Source organism: Dermacentor variabilis, chromosome 3 (assembly GCF_050947875.1).
Source record: "Dermacentor variabilis isolate Ectoservices chromosome 3, ASM5094787v1, whole genome shotgun sequence".
NCBI classification, from domain to species: Eukaryota; Metazoa; Arthropoda; class Arachnida; order Ixodida; family Ixodidae; genus Dermacentor; species Dermacentor variabilis.
Genome location: NC_134570.1, coordinates 13,810,631 through 13,837,714, shown reverse-complemented (window position 1 = coordinate 13,837,714; position 27,084 = coordinate 13,810,631). Strand labels below are relative to the sequence as shown.

The 27,084-nt window shown below is 44.0% G+C and overlaps 1 protein-coding gene across 4 annotated transcripts in view; it reads right to left on the bottom strand.

The window, feature by feature from the left end:
• The window catches only part of Vps11 (vacuolar protein sorting 11), a 133,864-nt gene that overhangs the window by 14,318 nt on the left and 92,462 nt on the right, over nucleotides 1-27,084 (bottom strand). For all 4 annotated transcript variants that reach the window (XM_075684227.1, XM_075684226.1, XM_075684228.1 and 1 more), the window contains 4 exons: nucleotides 26,256-26,471; nucleotides 21,152-21,231; nucleotides 9,250-9,309; nucleotides 7,139-7,205 (listed from right to left, as the gene is read on the bottom strand). In XM_075684227.1, coding sequence (XP_075540342.1) covers nucleotides 7,139-7,205; nucleotides 9,250-9,309; nucleotides 21,152-21,231; nucleotides 26,256-26,471 — 423 coding nt within the window. The remainder of the gene's footprint in view (nucleotides 1-7,138; nucleotides 7,206-9,249; nucleotides 9,310-21,151; nucleotides 21,232-26,255; nucleotides 26,472-27,084) is intronic.

Genomic DNA, 27,084 nt, shown 5'->3' with positions numbered 1-27,084 from the left:
TCCTCCCCGCTCTTCTCCTTTGCGCACAAGAACGAGCTACCATCGTCAGCTAACGCCTCCCCCCCTTGCAACCCCCATGCTCTCACACACACATACAGTATGTGGTGTGCAGTGACAATGTTATCACCCTTAGACTTTATGCGAAACATGACGGCGATGGCAACAGCAGGAATTTGCCTGGAGTGTCCATATAATTGCTATCACAATCATATAATAAGAGTATCCAGAAACTGAATAGTCCCGTGGGCCATTACTTTCCGTAAAAGAAGTAACAAAATTCAACTTTTACCATGCGACAATTCACTGTGCCGCAACAATGTCATCATTTTTTTTTTTTTGTGGGGTGGGGGCGCCGAAATGAAAAATCACAAAGGAAAGCATGTCGGCCACAATCGAACACCTACTTTGGGCACCTAATGTGGCTACCAAAGGAATATCGAAGAACAAGTGCGACGCTTGGTCCACAGAGAACCATACGCATACTGCTCAGTATCCTACACCGGCAAGACAAGACTTTCCGGAGAGGTTGCGATAACAACGAAGTGAAGGTGATGCCCTCAAGCGAACCTGTGACAATCTGTCAAGTCCCCACAGTGATGGCGGTGCGCAACCGTTGTTTTTTTCTCTTGTCTGCTACCCAGAAAGCGTCCAAAACTCTGCCAGGCCAAAATCCACTCGGCGGGTGGGGCAACACGAGAAAACCGCATGCACTCTGGCAGGCCATGGGCACCGAGAACAAGAAAATTCAAATGGCTTAATGTGTCTTCTCAAATAAAAGTCAAAGTAGAAAAAAATAAATAAGAACGCAGTTACTTTTGCTGGCTTTAGTGTCTTGACATGGAGCGCTTTGGTGCAGGTGAAAAAGATGTTGATATCCTTTTCTGTGAAATGACGGCACAAATGGACCACAACGCTTCTTCTCGTCAGGCGTCACTGCGTGCTTTGTCAACTTGTCTGATAATGTGTTTATTTGGCTTGCCTCATTGTATGGTCCGATGTACGACTTTAGAAAAGTCAATGCACCTTTGGCGTCAAATGTTTACAAGAACATTAAACCCACTAAGTTCCGGAATTGAAAATCTAAAACACGACTGGAAATGTCAATGCACCTTTTGCATCAGAAGTTAATGAGAAATTTATACCCATAAAGTTTCTTCATTTAAATCTGCGGGCTCTGTAGATTTTGCGGCCTCTGCAAGATGCTGCGACGAGCTCGCTCGCCATCGAAACGCCCTTAAAACTTTATGCTCTGATGGGGCTTCTGGTGTACGGGCGCTGCCATGAAGCCCAGCCCAAGTTCACAGTGTTTGTGCCGAAATATCTTTTTGAACGTGAAAAGGACCATTCTAAACAAAATCCAGAATGATTTCCGGTGCTGGGGTTTGTTTTGGTTGGCGGTGCATGACAGCAAGCAAAAATTTCAAGGGGGAGGGGCTGAAGTCCCATGCGCCCTTCCCCCAGCTACGCCCCTGTTGCAGAATAGTAAAAGAGATGGCACGAGAGTTGTGCTGCTAATAGCTGCTAATGCTACCTAATGGCAGGGTTACTTGTGCGCAAAAGGGAGTAGCCTGTTCCTCTTTGGCTCTCGGCTGGCAGGGTGTGTGGACGTCTCGCAGGCTGGCCAGCACACTTCATGGGACCTTCCCATGCGAGGCTTCAGAGCAGGGCACCATTCATGCAACTGCACATGCGAACGATTAGGCATTGGTGTCCATCACGAGGGTGAACATATTCGCTCGATATCTTGTCACGGTGAGTCAGACGTCCTCGATTCATCAGCGCCCTTCGGCACGTTTTATTCATAGTAATTCGGCTGGCCAGAAGGTGCAATAAATGCCGTTTTAATTGTCTGCACTACTTCGCTGTCGTTCTTTTGTTCCAAGAGCATGCTTGAGATCCCCCTATATGACATCCAACACGGGGTTCTTGCGGGGAAGGGGGGACATCAGACAATAGTTTTGGCAGTTTCCCTGGATTCGAGACAACCTTTGTTTGAACTGAAGCATAGGCTTAGTACGGATTTTGATTGCCATCGGCAGCAGCGCGCTTTCTTGAGAGTGAGGCGATCGTTGCTGCGGTGTGTTTGAACTTGCCGACATGCTAAGCCTTTTTCGAAGTTCTTGGAAGGTATTTATCGGTACAAAAGCCAAACGGTCTGCATTGTGGGAGAGCGAGGCCTAGTGCCCAAGGAGCATTAGCAAGCCTGATGTGAGTGAGTACGAAAGCCTCGTGGGTATTCCAAGATTCTTATGTAAACTGCTTCTTCCATCTCTTTGACTCTGGGAGTCGTGGCTCTGGGATCTCAGTGGCTGTGGGCCACAGATGCCGCTAGGGGCTGTCGGGTATTGCGGCCTGGCACCGTGTGCTCCGACACAGTACTGGGACGGTCGGCGCCTTCCATTCGGATGCTGTGTACGCCAAACTCGGTAACACCACCTATCAGACTTGTCTCCTTGCAGCTGCCTGTTTTGCACCCATTTCGGGTATTGTTCTTGGATGCCAGTTGTCAGGGTAGCGACTCATTAGGATCAAGGCTTTACGAAGCTGCCCATCGCACTTGGAGGGACACAACCTGGTGGACAGTGGCGTTGAGGTGTCACATTTTGCTTCCTTCATTTTAGTTTGCCTCGCCATGAATCAAAATTACTTATTTGACTCGAGAAAGCAAGTTCTGCTCACGTGAACTTAGCATCTGAGTAGCCGCCTGATATTTTGATAGTCAAAATGAAAATCGTACCACATGGTTGATACATATGCAATTGCTCAACCTTGCACTACTTCAATGTTTGTAGAGTGTGCTGAGTGCACACAGTGTGAGCAGAGTCACCTTTAATTTTATGCCACCTGCTCATCACCAGCACTGCCAGCTGTGGCCCCAGACTATGATCGAGCCATGCCAGGCAATGGGGATGTCTGTGGCACGTTCAGCGCAATGGCCACCTTCGTCGACTTGCAACCCTCAGTGGCTGGGACAAGAGCAGGCAGTCACCAATGGCACCTCCAGGCAGCAGGGCGCATTGGCACAAGCAACGCTTGCTCGTGTCGAGTACCACGTTACCTTTTCATACTGGCCTGGAGTCGTGCTTTCGAGTCTGTAGACACGCCGTCTGCAGAGCAGCTGCGGTGACCACTTGACACCAGCGGTGTGCCCCAGAGGCATAGTCGACGCGCGGGTTGTGGACAAGAGTGCGTGGACAGTTCCTCAGCGCAGCCACTGTCGCATGTCGCATTTTCGCCAGAGGATGTAGCAATTTAAGAGGACGTGGGGAGGCTAGACTCTCTTGCACCCCTTTATGCTGTTTTTGCTGCATTGCTCTCGCACCTCCAGTAATCTGGCTTGCTCGCATAGCTGAGCGCCGCTGCAGTTGGTGCAGTTACGGACTAGTATGAGGGATGGTATAAGTGTTACACTGCTAAAGCCACCTAAAGGCGAGGTTACTCCGGCGCAAAAGGGAGTAGCCTCTTCCTCTTGGGATTGGCAGGCTCTGCAGACGTCTTGCACGCCGCCCGGCACACTTCGCGGGCCTGTTCGTGTGACTACATGCAAACGATTAGGCACTGGTTTCCAGCGTGGAAGAGGGCAAGCATATTGGCTCGATATCCTGTCGCGGTGAGTCGGACTTCCTCGATTCATCAGAATACATCAGTGTGTTCCATTGATAGTAATTCGGCTGGCTAGATTGGTGTACAAAAGGCGCAATAAATGTCCTTTTGATCGTCTGCACTCCTTCATTGTTTTTCCTTTGTCCCAAGAGCACATTTGAGACCTAAAACTTCGAACATGAAAATTTCTTAACCCTTTGAGCGTCGATTTTTTTCATCATATGCGACCGCCCAGGGTCGATTTTTTTAACTGCAGATTCCAATTCTTCTTCGGGACTTACTTAAAAAAGAAATTTACCTTAATTTTTTTAGGGCGACTGTAAAGTGAGAAAAAAATATTTTGAGTTGGTATATATGTATTCTTCATTCATGAACAACAACAATAAAAAACGAAATAAACTTATAAGAATTAAAAATTTGATGCAGATAGTTCAAGGCTTTGAAAATGCACACATGAGAATATTTCGCAAGACTCGCATGTTCCTGCTCTTACACTAATACCGTATTTACTCGCTTCTAAGCACCCCCTTTTTTCCATGATTGTGATGTACAAAGTGAGGGGGGGGGTGCTTAGATTCGAAAAATCTATAATGCCCCCCCCCCCCTCTTTTCGCTGCGACATCACAACGAGATGGGTGCGAGAAATGACATTTTATTTTGCAAACATTCAAAAGAAAAATCGGTGCAGACAGTGAACCCACCGCTTGTGTAAGATGCTCAGTCACTATCACTGCCACTCGAGTTTGTCGCACCGATTGAACCGCTGCTCTTGATATCCCACAGCAGGTCGTCTTCCGTTCCGCCGAAGTTGTTTGTGATCGAGCACTTCTTAAATGATTTGACCACAACATCCACGTGGACCCTCTTCCACGCGTCCGAAATCCACTTTGCGATGGTTGATGGGGACGCTTTCTGCAGCTTTCCCGTCGGCGTCTTCTTCCGGTCAGGGTTTCGCACCCACTCTTCGTACTCTTGTCAGAGACTGGCTTTGAAGGGCTTGTTGACTGAAACGTCGAGGGGTTGCAGCACTCGCGTCATGCCACTCGGAATCACAACCACGTTGCTATTGATGTTCCGATGCTTTGTCTTTACCTCCGGGGTCAGATGGCTGCTAAACGCGTCCAACAGAAGCATCGACCGCGTGCCTGCAGGTCCGCCGAGCAATGATTCCTGAGTGAGCAAGCACGTTTGGCGGCCTTGGCTACGCGCTCTTCCTAACAAATAGGGGGTGCTTAGATTCGCACGCAAACTTTTTTCCTAACTTTTTCGCGAAAATAGAGGGGAGGGTGCTTAGAATCGGGGGGTGCTTAGAATCGCGAAAATACGGTATGTACATCCATAGAGTAATAGAACAGCGCAAGTGCGCACACTCAAGAAAACTGTGTGGTTGTGTGCCCGTCAAAAAAGCAACACGTGTGACAAACTTCTGCTAATCTTCATCTTATCACTAACCAGAGGCAATTAGTTTTTGCGAGTGTCAAAAAAAAAAAAAAAAGCAATGTAAACGCATGCACGGAAGCATCCTTCCTATGCATGCACACCCCTGTGAGCACAGAATGAGCAAGAGAAAGGCGGTCGCCCTTTGAGCGATTAGTAACGAGATAGCCATCAGTTTTGCAAACGCAAGAAGCCGAAGCCACTGCTGGCTGCAGCAGCCATGGTGCCAGCAGGGGCACGACCAAGGCAATCAGCTGAGTGAGTGCAAGAGAAGCCTCGCCAAAGCAGCATCAGGGCATGTACACATTTTTCCACTTGTCCGCCAGCCCCTTTGTTTGAGCATCACATGCACTTGCGCTCGTGTGTGGTGCCTTGCACCTACAGCAAGTGCCTACCTAGTGTTGGTCACTTTCCAAACGCTAAACCAAATAGCAGCGCCAAGAGCTTGTGCGTGGTCATACTACGCCTAGCCACACTTATTGGAGGCCCAAGCCCACAGAGATTGCCCACTCGTTATCGCAAGAGCATACAGCATAGCCGTGGGGACACTTTTCTCTAACGGCGTGTGGTAGGGAGCCATCCTCCTGTAGCGATGTGCTAGCAGTGCCCTCTTTCCGATTCTCGCACCACCCCAGGATCAGGTGTTTGTGCAGTGCTATGTGTCGCCGGAGACAAATAACATGTTTCTGTTTACAGTGAGATCTCGATATAACGAATTTCAGGGGACCACGGTAAATTGTTCGTTATTCTGAAAGATCGTTATAGTGAACATTATAGTGATCATTAGTTGTCAATATATGAGCTTTCCACGAAAATGTTGCTGTTGGCTGTTGGCACACGCTGTTGCTATTTTCCATAGATACTGCAACCATGCACCACCAAAGCACTGTATAATAAAGCTGACGTGTGCAAAACGGACACTGCCACCGAGAAAACTATCACAAAAAGGTAGCACCATGTCACCTACAAAGAGCAATGTTTCTTGCTTTTTGTTTGTTTTTCAAATTTCTTGCCGTGGACACCACAACTGTCTCACTCGAGGTGGACACCTAAACTATGTCAAAGCGCAAGCGCGCGTAAACGTCACCGTCTGGAAAGTCCAAAGTGCGACTGTGTGGCATCGCCGTGAGTACAGAAGTTACATTGCGCCTCGCGCATAGTTAGTACGGCAGTACAAAAGAAGTAGAAAGTAGAAGTAGAAGCACGAAAGAAGTAGAAAGAAGGGTGAAAGAAGGTAGAGCTACACCTCCGTTGCTAGGCGACACTTTTCTGGGCGGAGCGTGCGCTCAAAACCTGATGTGTCGTCAGCTCCGAACGCCCTAGTTTTTTTTTCTTGGGGACAGCCTCATGCTTTCCGAACCCATGCACACATGACATCCGTTCTGTGCACCTTATTGTCTGCTAGCGTACTGTTTCAGCTGCTGTAAAGGATACACAGAAATCTAAGAATCCCCATATTTTGGAATATTAGTTCGTAGTACTGAGGCATTGTTAACATCACAGGGAAACTGAATAGCGATCATTACTTTTAACAGTTCGGTATTCCGAAGTTCATAGTACTGAAATATTTCTACATTGAAACTATAAGTCAGCAGGGGAATTCCGAAAAGTTTGTTAGTTTGAAAAGTTCGTTAATGTGATGTTCATAGTAACGAGGTTTCAGTGTATTTAGGGCAATACTGTGTTTTATTGCATGTGCAGAAAACGCAGTATTTAGCTTAATTAGTGCGTCATCTATTGTGCTGCCATGAAGAGATACTGCATATGTGAATCAATACTGAAGTGTTTTGTAATGCTGCTTGCAAACTGTCAGCATGTGGTCATTAAAAAGTGAAATTTTCTTTCAATTTATTGATATGTTACCTTTGATTATTTTTCCTTTTTTCTTTTTGCACATGCCTGTATATAGCATGTGATCTCTGCATCATTAATAAACACAGTTGACAATCATCACCGAGTGTGTCTTCCTGTGTCCCTGTCTTCCATGCTGTGCTTAGTTTTGCACAGCATGGAATATTCAATATTTTTATTCCATTAGTGCCCATTTAAACGAACACAAAAGTCAGTGCAGATAAGTGCATTTCTCAAAGGTGCCTACCTGATGATGGAAGTCCTCATGCAGGTTTCGTGCCTGCTCTTGAGACCGCAGGATGTCCAACACCTTGCTGCAGAGGCAAGGTATAATTCCTAAAGTGTCATTTCAACTAGCTTGAGAAGGCAAGCACTATCTGCAAAGCTTTGTTACGACACTGGAGCGTGAATGATGAAAAGCTGCCAATGATATCTATATGAAGCCACATTGCTAATTTTAATGCGAAAGCGTTGTAGGGCCCATTACACCGAAAAAATCCATCAGTGTCAGCGTGACCAAAAAATTGGTACCAAGATGGCTGATGGCACAAAGAGGTTCCATAAACAAAGTAAATTAATGGCTACGAAAAGAAAACTTGGTACATTTCGGTTTGGCTGGGAACCGAACCCGGGCCTCCAGGGTGCATGACAAGCACGCTTGCCCGATGCCACAGCAGCTCCACGGTTCTGGGTGACTAAAGGTGCAGCCTAGTGCGTGTGTCATTGGGCACATGATGGCGTAGCCAAAGGGAAGGATGTGGCGCCATGTATAAAAAATAAGTGTATAAAATGAGCATGTTCATGATGTTCTGAGGTCCACAAATGGTATAATGTTTTCGCATTCTCACACATAAGCAGTCTGAAGTGTCTGCGCCGAATTTTTATCTAAACACGGTTATGCAAGAATTAAGTTATTAAGAAGAAAACATTAGACGCAGACATCTTTGACATCCTTAAATCATTTACTGTGCAATGAAGTTAATTAGGTACAAGTGTTTTCGCACACTTCATTCAGATACAAGCAAAACATACTTTAATTGATGATATGTTTACCGCATCAGTCAAGGAAAACATACCAATTCACTTGGCCTTGAATTAGCTGATATTTAGCAATTCTGAATAAACTAATTATGAATAAACTAATTACCCACAATTCTGATATTTTACAAATCTCTTCTTCAGTTGCTCAACACTATGTCACCCATGTCTCTCTTAGCCTGTCCATGAGAATAGTTTAACGTGTGCGCTTTGAGCATTACACTAGAGCGTGACATTGAACTTTCATTAAAATTAAATTATGGGATTTTGCATGCCAAAACCACTTTCTGATTATGAGGCACACCGTAGTGGGGAACTTCAGAAATTTCGACCACTAACGTGGTTTTAACGTGCTCTAATTCTTTAACACTAAAATTAAAATGATTTCTTTAACTCTAAAATTCTTTAAAGTGCGCTTAAATCTAAGTACACGGGTGTTTTTGCATTTCACCTTTCGCATTGAACCTTCATTGACAAAAAGAAAGAAGAAATAAAATGTTTTGCTTATTTTCGGTGATTTTTTACATTGAGTACGAAGTTTCTGGCTATATATCTGGCCAACACTGAATGACATGCAGCAAGTTTCATTTGTTGGTTTAGAGCAGGAAAATAGGATGAAAAAGAAGTTTGATGCGCGACTCGCTTTTTTTTTAAAGCACTGTCAGAGGCGACAGACCAATTGCAAGATATCCAGCTGCAATGGTTTCACACATGTGATGTAAAGTAAATGTACATTGATGGTTCACATATGATGAGAGCTGCCTGTACAAATTCTACATAAAGCCTTACATGGCTTGGGGTGAAGCCCACTTCCAGTTTTCTGCCTGGGGTTTCCCCCCATTGCTGTTGATTGTGCTTATTCTCCATGTCTTTTGCAAATTTAGATAAAATACACTTTTTTTTGTATTTATATGTGCCATCATTAATGGGTTAAATGTTCAAACTCTGTTTCCTAGGACTCTCTTTTTGAACATGAAGTTTAGTGCAAGGCAAATGATTAGAAGAGAGGCACAGGACAAACATGAGGATGTCATTACACTGTGTAGTAAAACAGCAGCAACAGCAACAAGCTGCCAATTAAAGATTACCAGAACTCATACAGAGCAATGTGCGTACATAAACACAATGAAACTAGGTAATTTCAGAATGGTCAATAAAACTATAGTAGCCAACATTTCCCCATAACACTGATGAGGAAAAGAAAACACACTAGATGTTTTCGCATTCTAAAATGGAGGAGAACCAGCCCATCCAAATTCCAGTATGTCAAAATAAAGTTGTCAACTGCACTGCTCAAGGACAGAGTGCTCCTCCAGTTACCTGTGCTGTGGCAGGCATTCAGGACAGTCTGTGTCATTTTCAGCATAGTTCTCAAAGCACCTGCAGCAAGACATTTGGAAAGGGTACATTTCAATCACCGATACTCTGAAAGAGCAACCAGAAATCCAACACAAAGTCAAATACTCGACTGCTGAGTCATGCAGAGCAGCACTACCAGAAAGTTAACAGGGGCACAACAGGATAAATTGTTTGTTTTGCTTGTTTTGTCTGACAACAGTTTGCACTTAATAATGAACAACCAACACATTGTCGAAACATCACCATTAAGCCCTTTTGTGCCATGAACGAGTCTCTCCCGTCCAAGCATTTTCACCTAAATTTGCCAGGCGAAGGTCACACTTGTCTAGGGATTTCCTTTCATCAACTTGATGCCACAGACAAGTGGCAGCCTTGTTTTATTTTGGTGGGTATGCTGCACTACTAAATAGTGCAAGCATCCCAGAAAACATTACTGTTGTTGCTGCAGTTGGTGGAAACAACAGAAGTCTGGCTCCCATTAGTTTTAAATATGGCAGCAAGGAGTTAAGCAATTGTAGCAAAGATGGCCACTCTTTTCAATGCTACAAAATCTGGTGTTTTTGGATGCTTGTTTACCTCAAGCAAAGATATAGATGTGGAAAACTGTAGCGAGTCGTGTTTAGATGACAACTGCAAAGAAGATCTTGAGCCTCTAGCGGCCTCTCTCGCATGGACGCAGATCAACGTAAATGCTTGGCTGCTTGGGCATCTGTGATTTGCTTTCCTCGAAGCACCAGCAATGATGCATCACATGAGGGACAATGCAAGTATGTTTGACTTCAGTTCCAAGGAATGTTAAGACTCATACAGACCTTTTATGTGGCCATGCCTATCTGGAACTCAAAAACACTAAAAATATTGATGGTAACAGCAAAACATTGGATATGGAATACGTTGCCACCACATGAACAAAACAACCAGTGTTACAGACAAAAAAACTACTGTTGGGGTATGACAAAACAGTTGGATAGCTTAGAACGACAGAAAGCTGAGCTAGTTGGTAAGGATTCATGTTGGCTAGCACCAATTATCTGCTGAGTGCAATGCCAACACATTCTAAAACTACTGTTTTCCTGCATCATATATACATATGTCTATATATACAGCCAATCCTTGACATATTGAACTCTCAGGGGATCGTGAAACAGTCAGGATAATTCGAAATAAAGAATTTGCTTCTTCAAGGCTGTTTTAAATGCACAATAGTTGACTTAATTTTTGCATGCGAATGTGACAAACTCGTGCTGCGGCGTTGTTTTCATTATGCTGATCACAATGGTAACACTAAAGCCTGTGTCGCCTGGATACAAAGCAGCGACGTGTCTTACATGCTTCAAAGTGCTTGATTCGAGTTTTTATTTGGGTAAGGTAGAAATGGATACACTGCAGAGGCAGGCAAACCAGCCCGTATGGATATGCGCCGTGCCACCATCAGTGGACTTGTACTGCGAATCCTGTGAGAATGTGCCCAACCGTATGTCCGTTACGGTGTGCCGTTTCAATGACCGATTGTCATGCTTTGACAGGAAGTCAACTCAACAGACTTATTGGGTTTCTCTTTCAGAACCAACTTCTGGTCATAACAATTGTACTCGCATCTCGTCCACCCATCTCTTCTTGCGTGCCTCTGACGTGGTACTCGTGGTACTTTTGTTCTCGGCCCTTTCTCTGTGGCCACTGTGTTGGTGACTGCCAACACTGTCACATAAGATGGTGTTAGATTCAAAAGTGGCTTTCAGCTTGTAGAACATCCGAAGTCTATTCCCACTCATGTGTAGCACAGCGAGCACAAATGTAATGGATCCAGCTGGTTCAGTGCAAACTGTTTGCCCACGAATCACGGAGCACCCAGTCTTGCGCACCACTGCCGCAATAGACTTTCTGCAAAGTATGGAGATGGAGCATGCTCAGGTTTTGTTAAATCAGAACCTGTAATGTAAAAATCCATTAAAATGGGATGTGGTGTTCAATTCTTTGTTTAATTGGTGTTGAAGACAATGTGGACATGGGCCCGTACAGATGAGGTGTGTATGGGCTCTCAGGCACCTTAAAGCTGCATTTTGCCACTTTTTCACTTGAGGTGACCCCCAAGTATTATGTTGGAAATATAATCTTTTGAATGATTGAATTAGTTTTGACAGCTTACAGAACCCTAAAATGCCGTCTGTTAAAATACAAATCTAGCGGTGCAGTCATCTCCGATTTGGCATCCCATGCCTGGACAACTCAGTGAAAAGATTAAGCGTCATCAACACATTCTTGAGGAAAGCGTATCAGACTGGAAGGCCATTTGTATTCATGAAACAAAGTGGCTATCTGCTCTATCTGATAATGAACAGCCGCAGTTTGCATGAGCAATTTGTGCAGCAAGAAAAACTCACACATGCACCCTGCTCGTTTTTTATTCGTTGCATGTACTGCCTTACCGATTAAATGTCTTTTTTGATGGAATCTGTCAAAATAGTGCCATTTCAAATGTGTCAGCATTAAACATTTTCTGCGGCATTAGAGATGACTGCATCCCCATAAGGAGACACACACTCAGAGAGGCAAGGCATGTTGCATCATTCGATTTGTCCATTGTGGCAGTGAACAAGAGTGCAATACATGCGTAGTACAATGCCATCTGTTGGATGTCCCTTGTAACTTGAGCCAAACTTTAAAAATATTTTATTTATTTATTTGTTTCCACAAGCAAGGGGGTACATGGTTGTGGCGGAAAAACAAGGGGAAAAAAGCTGCGGAGAAGCAGCTTGACTGGCCCCAGGTTCCGTTTACAATGGCAGCAGCAGGGCAGGTGGGAAACGGTAAGGGAAAAAAAAAAAGAGAAGAAAAGAAGGAAAGAAAAGAGAGAAGAGCAAAAGCACTTAGGGCAAAAGATCACTAAGTACAACGGTACACAGTCAAGATTGGAGGAACATATCACGCAGATTTTTCGCGGAACAAGTCAACACATCGATATTGCATCTGGTAAGATCATTGAGTAGACTGGGCAGCCAGTAGCATAACATTTGCTGGCCATAATTAGTCCGAAGTTGAGGAACACACCAAGTCTCAGGAGCTTGAGTTGTGTAGGGGGTTTCTCGTTTTGTGAGATTAGCGAGAGAGCTGAGGGCACCAATATTTTTCTCATATCTTCTGTAGGTTGTCAACAAGCGCAGGTTTATTAGGGCAGGCAATTTAAGGGTTTTAAGCGCGCTGAAAAGAGGAGCGGAATGAAAATCACGAGGCTTATTACAAATGACACGAAGAAATTTCTTCTGGATAACAAACAGCTTTTGAATATTTGTGGCTGAAGTTGTCCCCCATACGAGGCAGCCGTAATTTAGATGACTGAAAAAAAGTGAGTTGTAAATCAGCAATTTAACGGATTGCGGGAGGTATCTAAAGGAATAGACAACACCCAAAACCTGTGACAGTTTGCCTATGAGAAAATCTACATGAGAGCGCCATGTCATATCATGATCAAAGTGAACACCCAGACATTTAATTGATTGGACAACTTCAATAATAATAATAATATTTGGGGTTTTACGTGCCAAAACCACTTTCTGATTATGAGGCACGCCGTAGTGGAGGACTCCGGAAATTTTGACCACCTGGGGTTCTTTAACGTGCACCTAAATCTAAGCACACGGGTGTTTTCGCATTTCGCCACCATCGAAATGCGGCCGCCGTGGCCGGGATTCGATCCCGCGACCTCGTGCTCAGCAGCCCAACACCATAGCCACTGAGCAACCACGGCGGGTGGACAACTTCAATAGTACTGGAGTTAAGGACAATATCTACAGGTAGCACGACATTCATATTTCTTGGATGAAAGAAGGCTTTCAAGTGCTACGTAGCTGGCCAGAACCAAGGTAATGCCATTTGCCGTCACTTGGAGATACTCCAATTATTTTTTACATTCTGCCTAAATACATTAGTCTTAATTAACCAACTTCTCAAATATTATAGTTAGATGAAAAGTGTCATTAAGAAAAATTGTAGAGCAACATGAAAAAATTTGGAGGACACTTAAGCTTTGCCTTTAAGAATGGTATGCCATAGATGTTTATTAAGACTGATTATGTAATTAGGCAGAATGCAAGAAATAATCTGAGTATCTCCAAGCAACCGCAAACAACATTACTTAGTTCTGTCCAGCTACATGGTATTTGCATATATTTAAAGCTTGGCTCAAGTTACGTGGGACACACAGTATTCCTTTACATGGGATTTCCAAGGGGATCTAAGAACTGCTTTATATATTTGAGTTTGATAAATCCGAGATTGACTATATTATTATATATACAGGTAAACCTCTATATAACGAAGTCAATAAAATCGGCAATTGGCTTTGTTATATAGCAATTTCATTATATTGAAATTTGTCCTTCTAAGCGAATAAGTACAGTTGTTGATGAATTTTTCTAACATGGAAGGGGCTACAAAATTTTTTTCGTTATTGGGCAACCAGAAAAAGCAATTTAGAGTGAGAAAAAAGAAAGATTCTGTCGGAATTGAGAGTCGGCAATGAAACATGCAGTTTCATGCGATGTCAACGTTACCTTCACATCGGCAGTACAAAGGGAAACCAGCTAAAACTTTGCGTCCACTCTGACCTCCCAGCTGATAGTGTCACCCACAATGGGACGACATTACCGTGAGAGCTCCGTCTCTGGGGAACGAATGCTTTGTTTGCCTTTTGCTTCAATGCGTCTCTGCAACTCTAGATTATGCAACCTCCAGTACTAAATGCACAGGAAGACAGCGCATATGATGCCATGCCATCCCGGCGTACCCAGCCTTTGCATACACAGCAGATTGCTTCTAAAACAGGGCGTGCGGGCTGCGTGTGCACTCAGCTGCGTTGGCATGCGCAGCCGCAGCTATGCTACAAAAGGAGACGCGTGTTCGCCTGCCACCCACTCCCCTCCCCACATAAGCACTTCATTGCTTTAACCGCTCCACCCTTCCCCCCGAGCTCGCTTCCCTCCCCCACCCCCTTTCTCCTTGCTTCCACGGGAAGACGGCGCTCATCAAGACACCATTCTTCTCGCACGCTTTCAATCACACCCGAATCATACAGCGCACAGGGAACAATAGGATAAAACGAAATGAATGAAATACTTTCATTGCCAAAGATAAATGGCACAACAATATTATAATCACGCATCTGGACCCTTAGCCAATTTAGGCTAGTAATGGATCCATTACACAAAAATAGTCTAAAACAGGCGAAAGAAAAAAGGCAAACAAAAAGGCACACACATCACAAAAACATTTCATAAAAAAAGCGTATACATGAATAGCAAATACAGAAGGTATAACAGATATAATCAAAGTAACGAAGGGATAGGACGCATGCTGTATACACTGATGTCTAATGTTATTAACACAAGGAATTTTGTGGCATTAGGTGGTTTTATAAAGCGGCTGTAAAATTCCAGGCATGCTTAATCCATATGGGTATCTCATTCCACATCTTGCGGCCAGCAAAGTACATCAGATGACAGACGTACACATCATTGGCTTTTGAAAATTTAAATTCATGTACTTCGCCTGCCTTGTGTTACGTTGGGCCTCCTCTAGGTATGATTTTATCGCAGTTGGCCTTTACACTAAGGATGTACAAATATTGAATATCACCGAATCAAACACCTAGTATTCAATTTTTCGAATATTCAATGTATTTGGTGCATGCATGCGCCAAATCATGCATGCACATTGCATGCGCCACTGAGCCTCACATGCTCAATGCTGCCCAAGCGAGAGCTTCTTTTTTGTTTTTGGCACAACAGTCAGGCAGCCACAGCTGACACAGTAGTGGTCTGTCATTGTGGGCACTCCCCGACATTGGCCTGGGCAGGGTTCATACACACAGTGCCCAAACGCCGCAACTCACAAAAGGCAATGATTCAGCTGTGACCACCTCTGTCTGTACAAGGCTCGTCCAGGCTGACACGACTAACCGAAATGATAATGCAACAAAGAAAGAAGGAATGGCAACGAAAGTAGCACATTTTGTAAAGTGCAAGATCGGGCAGATTAGCCAAGGTCAATGGACATGGTCGCGAAGACGAGGCTGAAGTGTGGCTCCAAACCAATGAGCAGTGACATCAATTATGGTTGTGCAATTGAAGCATGACTACATCTTGCGTGGCAAAACACTAGTTGATGAAAATTATGCATCCAATATGTCACCAATGGAAAGATTTGAAAAAGTACAAACAGTGCCATTAAAATAGGAAAATAGGCTTTCTGAAGTCTGCTCATGATGACGCATGCTGAGATATGCCGAGATTGTATACTTAACATTATTTAACGCTGTAATGTCATCAAAACTCTCTTATGCATAGCCATGAAAAGTAATGGCAATATATATAGCAGTAACCTCATAAGATTTTATCAGTAACTTCATTTTTTAACTGCCTTTGCACTAAATGTTATGCTTTAGCTAGGTCTTCAGTACCAGAGAAAAACTACAGATGGCATGTGTGCTGTGTTTGTGAAGATTAAACTGTGGTTTTTGTTAATTATTTTGATGTAACATTGATTTTAACTTAACGCCGAAATAACAGATGTGTGTTGGCACTAAGGACACATGCGTGTGGTACTTAGTTTGAAACCTTAGTGATCCCATTGATCTCAATTCATGCAAAACTCTCAAGGATCACCAGTGCAATGAGTGCCGTTATAGAATGCAGGCTATAAATACAGATGGGTGTATTTAGGTCAGATTGTAACACGATGTTGTGGCGAATATTCTCACTTACGCTTTATTTCTACTGTTGTGCTCTGTATATGCGAGGTGATGTGAGCTGGTGCAGTAGACGATTTGGTGTGACCAGCCTAAAAATGGCAAATGTAGATTCTTTTCCGCCAAGAATTTGGCCCCGCGAAATGTAGATGGTGCTGCCGTGCTTCCACAAGCCGCCACTGCAGGCCATACGGGCTTCTAAGGCAGCTTCATTGCCATCTGGACATATTAACTGCTGATAGGTACGCAGACCGTGTTGGATACGCGGCGACGAACTTCATGCCACTTGAACAGCCGTCAATCTAACCCACAAGCGTGATCTCGGGACCAATCACATGATGAGTCACCTGTGTAAACATACTAGCGGCAAGCATTCCATGACGGCTTATGGCCCATTACTACATCGGCAGGCAGCGAATTTTCGTCATGGCCACACCACAGGCCACACTGCCATGGCCATTCGGCCTAATCAGCGCTTCTGCATCAGCTGTCGTAGACTTAAGTTATGGTTTGGTGCCTAATCAACACAGATCTATTAGCAGCAGCTGTGCGACGCTCTGAAAGCTGACAAACCGCCTCGGAAACGAAAGCAAGTGCATGAGATGGCAATCAAGTTGCTCATAGCCACCATGTGTGCTATCTTTACAACACACAGAACGGCGGTCTCTTTTTTGTTACCAACGCTTTACTGATGCCATTCACATAAACACTTTTTTTTTAATAAGCTTCAAGCACCTCGCCACATGACTAGCTTTGGATTTACAGGCTGTGTGCAAAAGTGTCATGCCAGGTCCTGGTTGCATCAACTGGCACAAACTTGCCACGACCCTGCAGATTTTAGAATCTTTGACATGTGACAAATCACGCCGAACCTAACAATGAAAGAGCACATACGACGGCTGCTCTTTACTGTCAGTGCCAGCTACTAGAGTCGCATTATGTGCGGTCCTTCCATCTGTTGCACAGACTGGCCGCGGTGGCGAGAGAAGTAAGCATGCCAAACGCCCTGTCTGGAGCACAGTTCACCACTTCTCCACATTATGACTAAAAAGTGACGCTGTGCTCTGTATGATGGTGCTCAGCGGTGCATGTCGTCTGGTACTAGTGGCAGATGGCATGCAAAAAATGGTGCACGCAGAGTGAAAAGCTGTCATCTGTAGCCCTCAGTTTGTGCAATGAGGAGGTATGGGTCACTGTTATTGCGTGTTTGCAAGTTGCTAAAATATGTAGAAGCTTCTAAGATGAAAAAGTGAGCGGCAAGGGTTGGCGGAAGCTCATCTCTGAGGCTGAATAATCAAGGTCCGCACCAAATAGTATCAGTATTTCTGCCTCAAAGAGGATCAACATGGACACTTATTTCTTCACTCTGAACTGTAAGTCAGGGTAGCCTAAAGCTGCATTGCTCTCAATGCTGTCACGAGCAGCAGCAGACATCGCTTGTGGGTGAAGGACACTATTTGTGGGTGAAGTGGGTGAAGCGCAATTTCACCATTGTGGTTAAGAGAGGTTTACCAAAGATGCAATAGTATGGTGCTTCTGCTCAAATCTATAATGTGATGCATGAGAAAAGAAGAGGGAACATTATTTGGGACTGTGATCACACAACATGATTACAACCACAAACATTGAGAGATCACAGCAACAAGCTGTGAATGAAGCCTGTGCAAATTGCGATGTCAAGACTTCTGTGCTGGCATTTGCGGAGCTTATCATCGTTTACGGTGTTACCTCATGTCTGGTTACTGAATTCGGCAGTGAAAAGTTCCACACCTGCTGCATTTTCTCTTTAGTGGGAAATTGGTTTGTAACATCACCCTCAATAAAATTCAATCGGAAGTGTATGAATTTCCATGCAAAGAACCGACAAGCACACCTCAAATCTCTGCAGGAAAGGTAAGTTCGTTTGTTACTGCAATAGACAAAATGTGCCAGCTAAGGCATTAGCAATTGTAGAGATTTTTCGCTAAGGCTTAGGAAAGATGAACGACAAGACTTAGCTACACAGGAGTTGTCAATTAAGCACCAAGTGCAACATCCTTGCTCCAAACGGAATCCTCACCCGCCATGATGGCCCAGTGGTGATCATTATGTTGCTGATGATGAGGTCATGGGTTCGTTTACCTGCAGTGACGGCATCATTCTGATTGGGTCAGAATGCAAAACTCTTATGTACTTAGGTTTAGACCCACGTGAAAGATCCTTAGGTGGTCAAAAAGTAATCTGGAGTGCCCCACTGCAGAGCCTCTCATAGCCTGTGCATTAATTGCTTCTGGATGTTGAAACTTATAATTTATTTGATTCAAATGATACTAGGCTGCACCAAATCTACAACAAAACATGTGCACTAGTTTGTAGCCTCAAATGCCAAAATAACTCCCCACTTCGTCAAAATCACCTAGACTGCAGCGTCAGATTCTTGCATAGAAGTTAGAAAAAAGTTCCATCACTTCATATTTTCTGACAATAGCAAAATTTCCCATACAGCTCTGCTTCCCCTTTTCAGAACTGTATTCCAAGTGTTCATCATAGACGAAACTAGTGGCAGCAATATCTTTAAACACATCTTTTGTTCACACCACACTCCTGCGTACGGACGACGCGTACAGGAGCACCGTTCTACTGACAGCAGTGCCATTTTTGTGTCATTATGCGGAGAAGTGGTGAACTACACTGGATCTCCACTACACTACTACACTACTCTCTAGAGTACTACAATACACTACTCCTCTAGCCAGCTTAGACTGGCCTAACACACCTACTGTGAAGTTGAGATAGCCCTTCTTTATTTTGGAGAAAACCTGGAAAGCAAAACTTTCTATGCAATAAACAAACGATTGCCACAAAAAACAGATCCACTATTAAACTGAGAACCTCATTATATTCTGCACAACGGAATGTCACTAATTCATTAGTTTCAGATGATCAGTTTCAGGTGATTAGTTTCAGAGAAATTATATAAAAAAAATAAAATATTTTCCAGACCTTCATATACTAGAACTGAGCTGTAAAGAGTACTGGCATACTAATTTGGTGTTCCCTTTAATAAGAGTATGCTGTACTCTATATCTTGATTTTTTATGTACCTATGTTACTGCTCACTTGCTACATTCTTGCTATGCAATGCTAGGAGACTCCCGAGCATGTGCAGCACTGTATTTTCTTTCCCAAATTTAGTAAGCATCAAGTTTTGTGAAAAATTTTCTGATATTCAATATTCAACACGATATTCAGCTTTTTGTTTTTATTCAATTCCACACTCAATTCAAAATATGCTGTTATGTATCCGCACACACCTACTTTATACGAAACATGATGCTGCTCCATTTCAGGGGTACCTCCTAGACATGCGGCGTGTGATTTGAGAGGTGCATTCACAGGCAGCTGCCTGTAGTTCAACCATTTGGCTATCTACGCCTGTGGAAGTTTCTATTTATTGTCTCGGCATTCGTTTCATGGCAGCAGTGAAATTTCGTTATATTGAAATCATGTATAAATACACTTCGTTATATTGAGATTCTAAATACATGGTGCTCTACGGAGAAGAAGCTATAAAAAGATAAATAAGTCATTATATTGAAAAGTTTGTTGTATTGAAGTTTGTTATATCGAGGCATAACTGCATATCAAGGTTCTCCCCACAGTGGGCGATGGTCGAAATGCAACTCACTGTTTACTGAGCCCTCCACTTCAGTTGATCAAAATTTCAACTCATTTTTTTTTTTTTTGCCATCTTTGAGTGTTCCTTTATTACATAGGGAAATAGACAGAAAAGTGACATAGAAGATGAGAAAATCTCTATATTCCCATCTGCTGTTGACAAACATTTGGCAAAAATTTGGGCATCCGGAGATGCCACAGAACTGCAGAGCATGCGACTAGCGCAACTTTCCATTGACGCAACACCTTCGTTTGGGAAAGAGGACAAATCTGAGCTTCAGATAGCCATAGCTCTTTACTTCACGGTGCAGAAATAAAAGCAAAAGCAGCAAACAAACAAAAATCAACAATTACGATACTCCCTAATGTGAAATTTGAGCACAGCTCTACACGTGTTTTCATTTCACGATACATTGAGGCAAAGAATTTGAGAGAGACCCGTAGCAGAGTTGGAAATCGTCAAAAATCTGATTCTGATCTGTGAGTCAAGCGTGTCGGCTTTCATACATGACTCGTCGAAGGTTCCAGTGTAATCGCTGGTGCCCGCATGGCTTCCAGAAAATACTACACAATTCGCGTTGCACATACAATCAGATTACAAAACAATCGCAAACCATGACAAGCGCAAACAAGCGCAAACAAGATCAAACGAAACAAACCAAACAAAGACGAATGGGAGCTGACGTGAGCAGATGATAGTATGAAATGATTAGTCCAGCTGAACCCTGATACGAGTACGCATCGAGAGGTCGGGCAGGTCTGCACGAAACCAGTTTCCCACATGTACATCACTGAACGGGCCGCTCTCATCGATCTCCACCATTTGCGGCTCGCGTCTGGCATCTGCCACTTCGTGTTCGCTTTTCCATCTTTTGCTGTTGTGGTCGTTCGCTCGGTTACACCGCCACCACTACTGCTCGCTGCAGAAACAGGCCATTAAGAGCTGTGCTCTAAAATGAAAACACTAGCGTCGTGATTTGTTACTAGTACTGCCATGCAGGCACAGGAAGCACTCCTATTAGCTGATGCAGGTTTGAATCATCGGCATGTATTTTATGTGCCTTTTGACAGCAGCGAGCACTGTATTTCTCTGTCCCGGCTATGTTTGATGATCACGGTAGGATGTGTCCCTGGCTTGCGATAATTTTGTTAAGGTATTCACAATGCGAAATTAGTGAATTTACAATTCAAAATGGCGGAATGGTCAAGTCAGAAATAAAAAGGAAGAGAGAAGCTTAGCTGCGCCCCTTCTGGCAGCAAAGTTCACCGGGAGAATTTTTTGATGCTGGACGTTAGGCATTAGTTGCCAGACAATGTTTGCAGCTTTGACGCCGGTTGTTTGCTTCATGTAGCGCCACCTTTAGAGACAGCAAGAAAAGAATGCAACTGCCGACAAGGCTGCAGTTTCTCTGACTGCAGTCCACGCGCACTTGCTCAAAGAAACATAACCAGTGGGCCACTCACTGTTGGTGATAGGAGTGGCCACAGAGGAAGTGCACAGAGGGTAATTCCAACTGGTGGTTGCAGCCTGAACATTTTGCATCCTGCATGTAACAGTGAAATGGAAATTCCAAGTAAAAAGTAAAAAGGTGCAACAGTATCAAACAAAAGGGAGCAGCACTATTAAAAACGGATTTCTTCATAGCAAACAACTGAAGGCAGTGAGGGTCATGTTCGATTTGAAAACAACCGAGACGTATATTCTAGGCACCATAAGTACTATAAGGTTTTATACCTTATCATTCACTTTGTTCATTGAAATGAAACTGAAAATGGGGACATATAGCAGAGTTAATACATAATGATGTAGCCTTTGTCTGGTGCCATAAGTGCTTACACACAACTGCTTGTGGAAGGTATATGTCTGCAAAGGTAGACTAAGCTAGAGTGTACAAGACAAAGTGGGCCGAACAGCACTCTCCCGCTGAGGCGCTGCGTGTGGAAGAATTGTGCGAGGGCACTGCGAGTGAAGTGGATTGGGGTGGAAACACGCTTCGCGGCACATTCAATGTAATTTCACTACGGGCACTGAGACCGCAGCGCGTATGATCTTATAATGGTGCTTTGCTTCAACTGCAAATTTATACTGACAACTTTTTGCTACATACACATATTTGAGGCATGGCTTATACAACATGAAGTTTTCAATTTTGCTGTGATTGTCAAGTGTGTCGTCTGCAAGCGAGCGCGCGTTCGTTGCAGGGACGCTGGCGGACGCCCAGTTCTTGCAGAAAGTCTGTGCAGTAAAATTTTTTATGGTTTTACTTTGTTGCACCTGCAACTCTTGCCGGCCGGTACCAATTGTAGCTTTAGCCAGGTGAACTGCTGTTTTAAACACTGTTTTCTAAAAGTAACAGTTTTTTTTGACACAGAAGCTGCTTATCTGCAACATGAAGTTACGTAAGAAAATTTTATTGACATCGTGTCATTTTACGCACTCTTCTTGTTATTGGAATGTTGATCAGGAACAATGATCAAATAAAACAATATTGTAGTGAAATAATCAAGGTTTATTAACTGCGTGGCACGAAGGGGTGCAGATGACCAATGCACTTCTAGATCTAGTAAAGCAATGAAGGGGGCTAGTTGGTGAACGTTCATGGTTATATTGCGCTCAGTTTTACAAACGCGCTTCGTCCGTCCACGTCCTGTCCTTCCTTAATATCGTGTTTGTAAAACTGAGCGCAATATAACCATGAGCACTTCTAGATAAATCTAAGGGTACATAGACATATACGTAAGAGAAAAAATTATCAAATATTCTAAATGCACTGATTGAAAAAGTGAAAAATCATATAAACATGTTTCTTTTAAAAGCTGAATCAGCCCCAGGTGAACCAATTGACTTTCCAAGAAAAGAAATCAAGGCAAATGTTGGATGGTTGGACCTTAATATGAACAACAGTGCTAGGGAAAAGATATTTACTGTCTACTGAGACGGAATGGGGAAGACCGGGAAGTCTTTAGCAATATAATCTCCACGGCTTCTTTTGTCTGGCGATCCTCTTCAACGTGCCAGCAGGCGAAATGAAGTAGAAACAAATAGTCTAATCAAATGGTATTTGCCATTCAGATCGTTTACGACGTCAGAATTTACTATTAAAAATTCAGAGCCATTCCACTCTGTGAAGGTGGATGACCAGCAGAGCTGTTTATAACTATAAAGAAAAGAAAATAAAACAACAAAAGAATATGACACAAATATGCACGTTGTTATGTTTATTTGTATTTACGTTTATCTTGTGACCACAGTAATTATCGCTTTGTGGTCGCTATGCTAGATGGCCATGGGCTCTGTGACAACACTGGAGATGTTCTTGGCGAAATTTAGGTCTATGCATCATGGGGACATTGGTCTTAGTGTAACATTGAAGGCCGAACCTTTCCAAGAGAAACGCCAAGAACCACTTTCTGTCGGGAGGAGACATGTAGACGTTAAAGTCACCCACAATAATGATGGGATTGGGGTCCACTGGGAGGATTCATTCCAATGTGTCGATCATTCCGGGATGAACGTATGTTCTGGGACAAACGTATACAGTGGGCAACAACGATTCCATCCCCAGTCTGTATGGGGCACGCGTCAGCTCTTGCCTGTCGTAGGTAAGGCATAGGGCTCAACAGCTGCGCTGTCATCGCATGTGTAGATCGCAATGCATCAAACCATCATCCACCACTGATTTTGACTCATCTGGCAAATGCACCTGAGACGCGGATGCTGATACAATGATGCTTAAGCTATTTTAGCTCTATTAACTCCGCCATCATTTTGCCTACAGAGATCATAAAATGCTGGAAACTAGCCTAAGGCAGTTACGCTGCAAAATTATTGAAGAGCCGTTTTCGTTCGAATCTAACACATAGACAGCACTTTTGAAGTCTTGAAGGTAAGGGGCCAATGCATGCCAGGACTCTTATTCCGAATGATTGTGCTGCTGGAAAGTCGTGGCTATTGCGCAGAGGTGCACCGGTTCCCGAGAGAATTAACGCACGGGTGCTAATCAGTTCTGCTGAACAGGTTCCTAGCTGTCATTCAATATAAACACCCCATTTTGGAGCAACCTGTAAATCTGCTAACTCGATTCAGGCAAAGGAACATTTTTCGACAATCTCACCATATCTCCAACCAATTAAAACTAAGCACCCTATTAATGTAGTACCACACTTATCTTCTTCAACGAACAAAGCAGACCTACAAATATCTCTATGTGTATGTGAGGCATGCCATTCCTTTAATTGCTTCATTATTGTCTGTATGATAATGCACCAGATAACTGAAAGCAGCTGTTTATAATACAGAAGCTGCTTATATATATAGTTGAGCGAACGTAAGTTGGGAAGGGCGTATTATATTTAGGGATGAAATATAAGATAAGTGTAACAGGTTTTTTCAGAAATCAGACTCAAGAATAACTTCTTTTGTTTATCACCCTAGAAAAAAGCTGAAAGACACAGCTACCTTCTTTTTAATTTATTTTTTAATTAAACAAATTCTGGCGTTTTACATCGAGCAATATGACTATGAGGCACCCTGTTCAGTTCTTACTACGTGGGGTTCTTTAACGTGCACCTAAACAGAAGTACACGAGTGTTTTTCCATTTCATTCTCATCGAATTCCATGACCTGGTTTGAACCATGAGCTCGAGTTTAGCAGCGCAACGCCATATCCAGTATGTCACCATTAATTAAGTTGCCGCACTGCTTTTTACAGCGAAGCTGTCTATAGCTATATGATCTGGTGGAACACATCCACACGTAGGCCAATAGTTTTTCACATGTGGGCCGACCCCGAAGACAGTGTAATGCTGGGCTGACCAGTGGTGGAGGTGCAGTTTGACATTAAGGGGCCCACATACACAGAATTGCTGGTCATCCTTCTTCACAGAGTGGAAGGACACTGAGTTTCTTCTTTCTTCTTGTTTTTGTTAAGCATGGACTGGACAAAAAAGTTTGTTTGGTTTTCCATAGACTCAATGCACAAACAAATTTGCTCAAGATGAACTGCTTCAGGCGTGCTCTTTGGTTAAGAAGAACATTCGGAGTGACCGTCACCGCTACCGATCCTAGAGGCTAGGGTGTGCTGCGCACAGGGGCACGTGCATCAAGGCACCTTACTGGAGGACTGCAGCATACATCGCCCATAGACAGAGGCAAAAACAAGAGGAAGAAACAAAAGAGACAGCCTCATTTCACTTCGTGAATGCGGGTGCCGCGCAAGCATATGGATGTTATAGCGCAGACAAAGCTATCAGCCCTTAGTGCACCTAGACTGTCTGCATTGCAGATCGTATTCAAGACAGGACTTGCGCGGCCATGCCATACGCAGCAGCCGCTGGAGTAGAACACCCCCTTGTAAACATTCGTTTACTAAGTTCGTAAGCATGGTGTCAGTGTGCATAGGCAAGCGTGAACAAATCACATTCGATGAGTGCGGACGCTAACTGACAAAATCACGGCGGCAGCAGCGAGCGAAGTGATCTTCACACTATCGCTTCAAACTGAGGGGCGAGAACACAGCGCATGCAAAGCTATGAGCCGTCGGCCCACCTAGACTGAGCCCCCAAAGTAAATCACATTTAATATAAAGCCCGCGCGACCACGCAAGGCCAAAGTACAACACCCCCCTGCTTCCCCTCCCGGTTCCATACGCACGACTGAAGACGGCGCGTTCCCTCCCCTCTTCCCCTTTCCCCCTTTGCGCACGCAAGATTGAGCCACCATCATCGGTTCACCGTTGCACGCTTTCTCTCACACACACAGTGTACAGTGCCCGAGGACGATGTCATCACAAGATGAACCCAGTATGTCCGTATAGCAAATGAAACCTGTAGCAACTGCCAGAGGAGGTCAATGCAGCGCTCTTCTGCCTACCTTCCTCCTCCGTGATGCTTCACCTCGTTTCTCCTTCCCCACTTCGCTCAATATCACCTGGACTTTCCTCTAGGTTGCATTGCTCTGCCGTGCGCTTAGTGCACTCCTTCATACCTTGCTAGCTCGGAATCTGCGCCAATAACCTGTGAGGTGGCAGATGCCTCCTTTAACTTCCGACTGAATGTTTTCCAGCAGCACGAAGGCATAGAAGAATCTTTAAGGTCATTAGGTGTGATGACATCATTTGTGGCTGCTCGCCAATTAGCACAGAAGCGCCAAACATCCATTACAGACTGGATGAAACCAAGCAAAGGTACCACTTGAAAACAGTTTTCTATTAAATTCAGCTAAATAAATGCTTTTTATGTCATTCTTTCATTGTTTTAAGTCAACTTCATTTACCATATTGAAGTCAAATATTTGGATGCACCTGGTCAAGTTACCAATTATTCTTCTGATAAGACGAACGAATTTTCATGGTCCCTTCGAGTTCGTCTTAAAGGGAGTCTACTGTAGCAGCCCCAATAGTGATTGATTGAGAATACCAACCTTGGCTATTGTCTGTGAAATATAATCAATTGCATGGTGCACATTTCCTTTGCTTGTTTCTTGTTCTCATCTTTAAGTGCCACAGAATAAAGTAGATTCCAGAATGATCACAACTTCAACTTCTTGTCCTGGAGGCCAGGACCTCACCTGGAAGATACGTGGGCCATTACGTAAGTCATGCATCTCCTGCCGAACACGTTCAGTTTCCTGGCGGTACTGAGCAATGAGCCGCTGGTGCTCATCTAGCTGCCGGCTCTCAGCCTGTAGGTGCCGTACCAGGTAGTCCCGCAGCGTTGATAGGGGTGCAGGCCGAGTCATTTCTACTACCAATACGGGTGGCAGTAGGCGCCCCTTTTCCACCTGTGCAGGCACGACAGTCAAGGAGCAAGCAGCAAGTGCCCGGACACTCATGTGCCTCGACACTCTGTGCTCAGCAACGGTTCTTGTGGGCAAGAAAAAAATCTCACGAATAAACAGGGGGATTCGCTGGCATCTTTTCTGCCCAAAAGCTCAATGTAAGACTTCAGCAAACCTGCCAACCTTAAAATCTGAAAAATGCCACAGTTGCAGCCAAGAAATGACAAAATCTGGTCAAAAATAATAACTGTTTTATTACTCAAGATGTTGACTAATAAAGGGAAAATCAGACATCCACCCATTCATAGCAATTGCTACAAAGGAAATCCATACGGGTTCCTCGAAAGAAAAGCCTCATAGTTGAAGAAAAATTCGTCTTGGTCCGGGACTCGAACCCGGGACCACCACCTTTCCGGGGCAGCCGCTCTACCATCTGAGCTAACCAGGCGGCTAGCAGATGGCAGGGCGAAGTCGAATTTCTCGACAACACGAAGCAAGGCAAGAGATTGACGTAATAGTTCGGCGGAAACCCGCAAGGTGGAGAGGAGTAACCAATAAAGGGAAAATCAGACATCCACCTGTTCACAGCAATTGCTACAAAGGAAACCCATACAGGTTC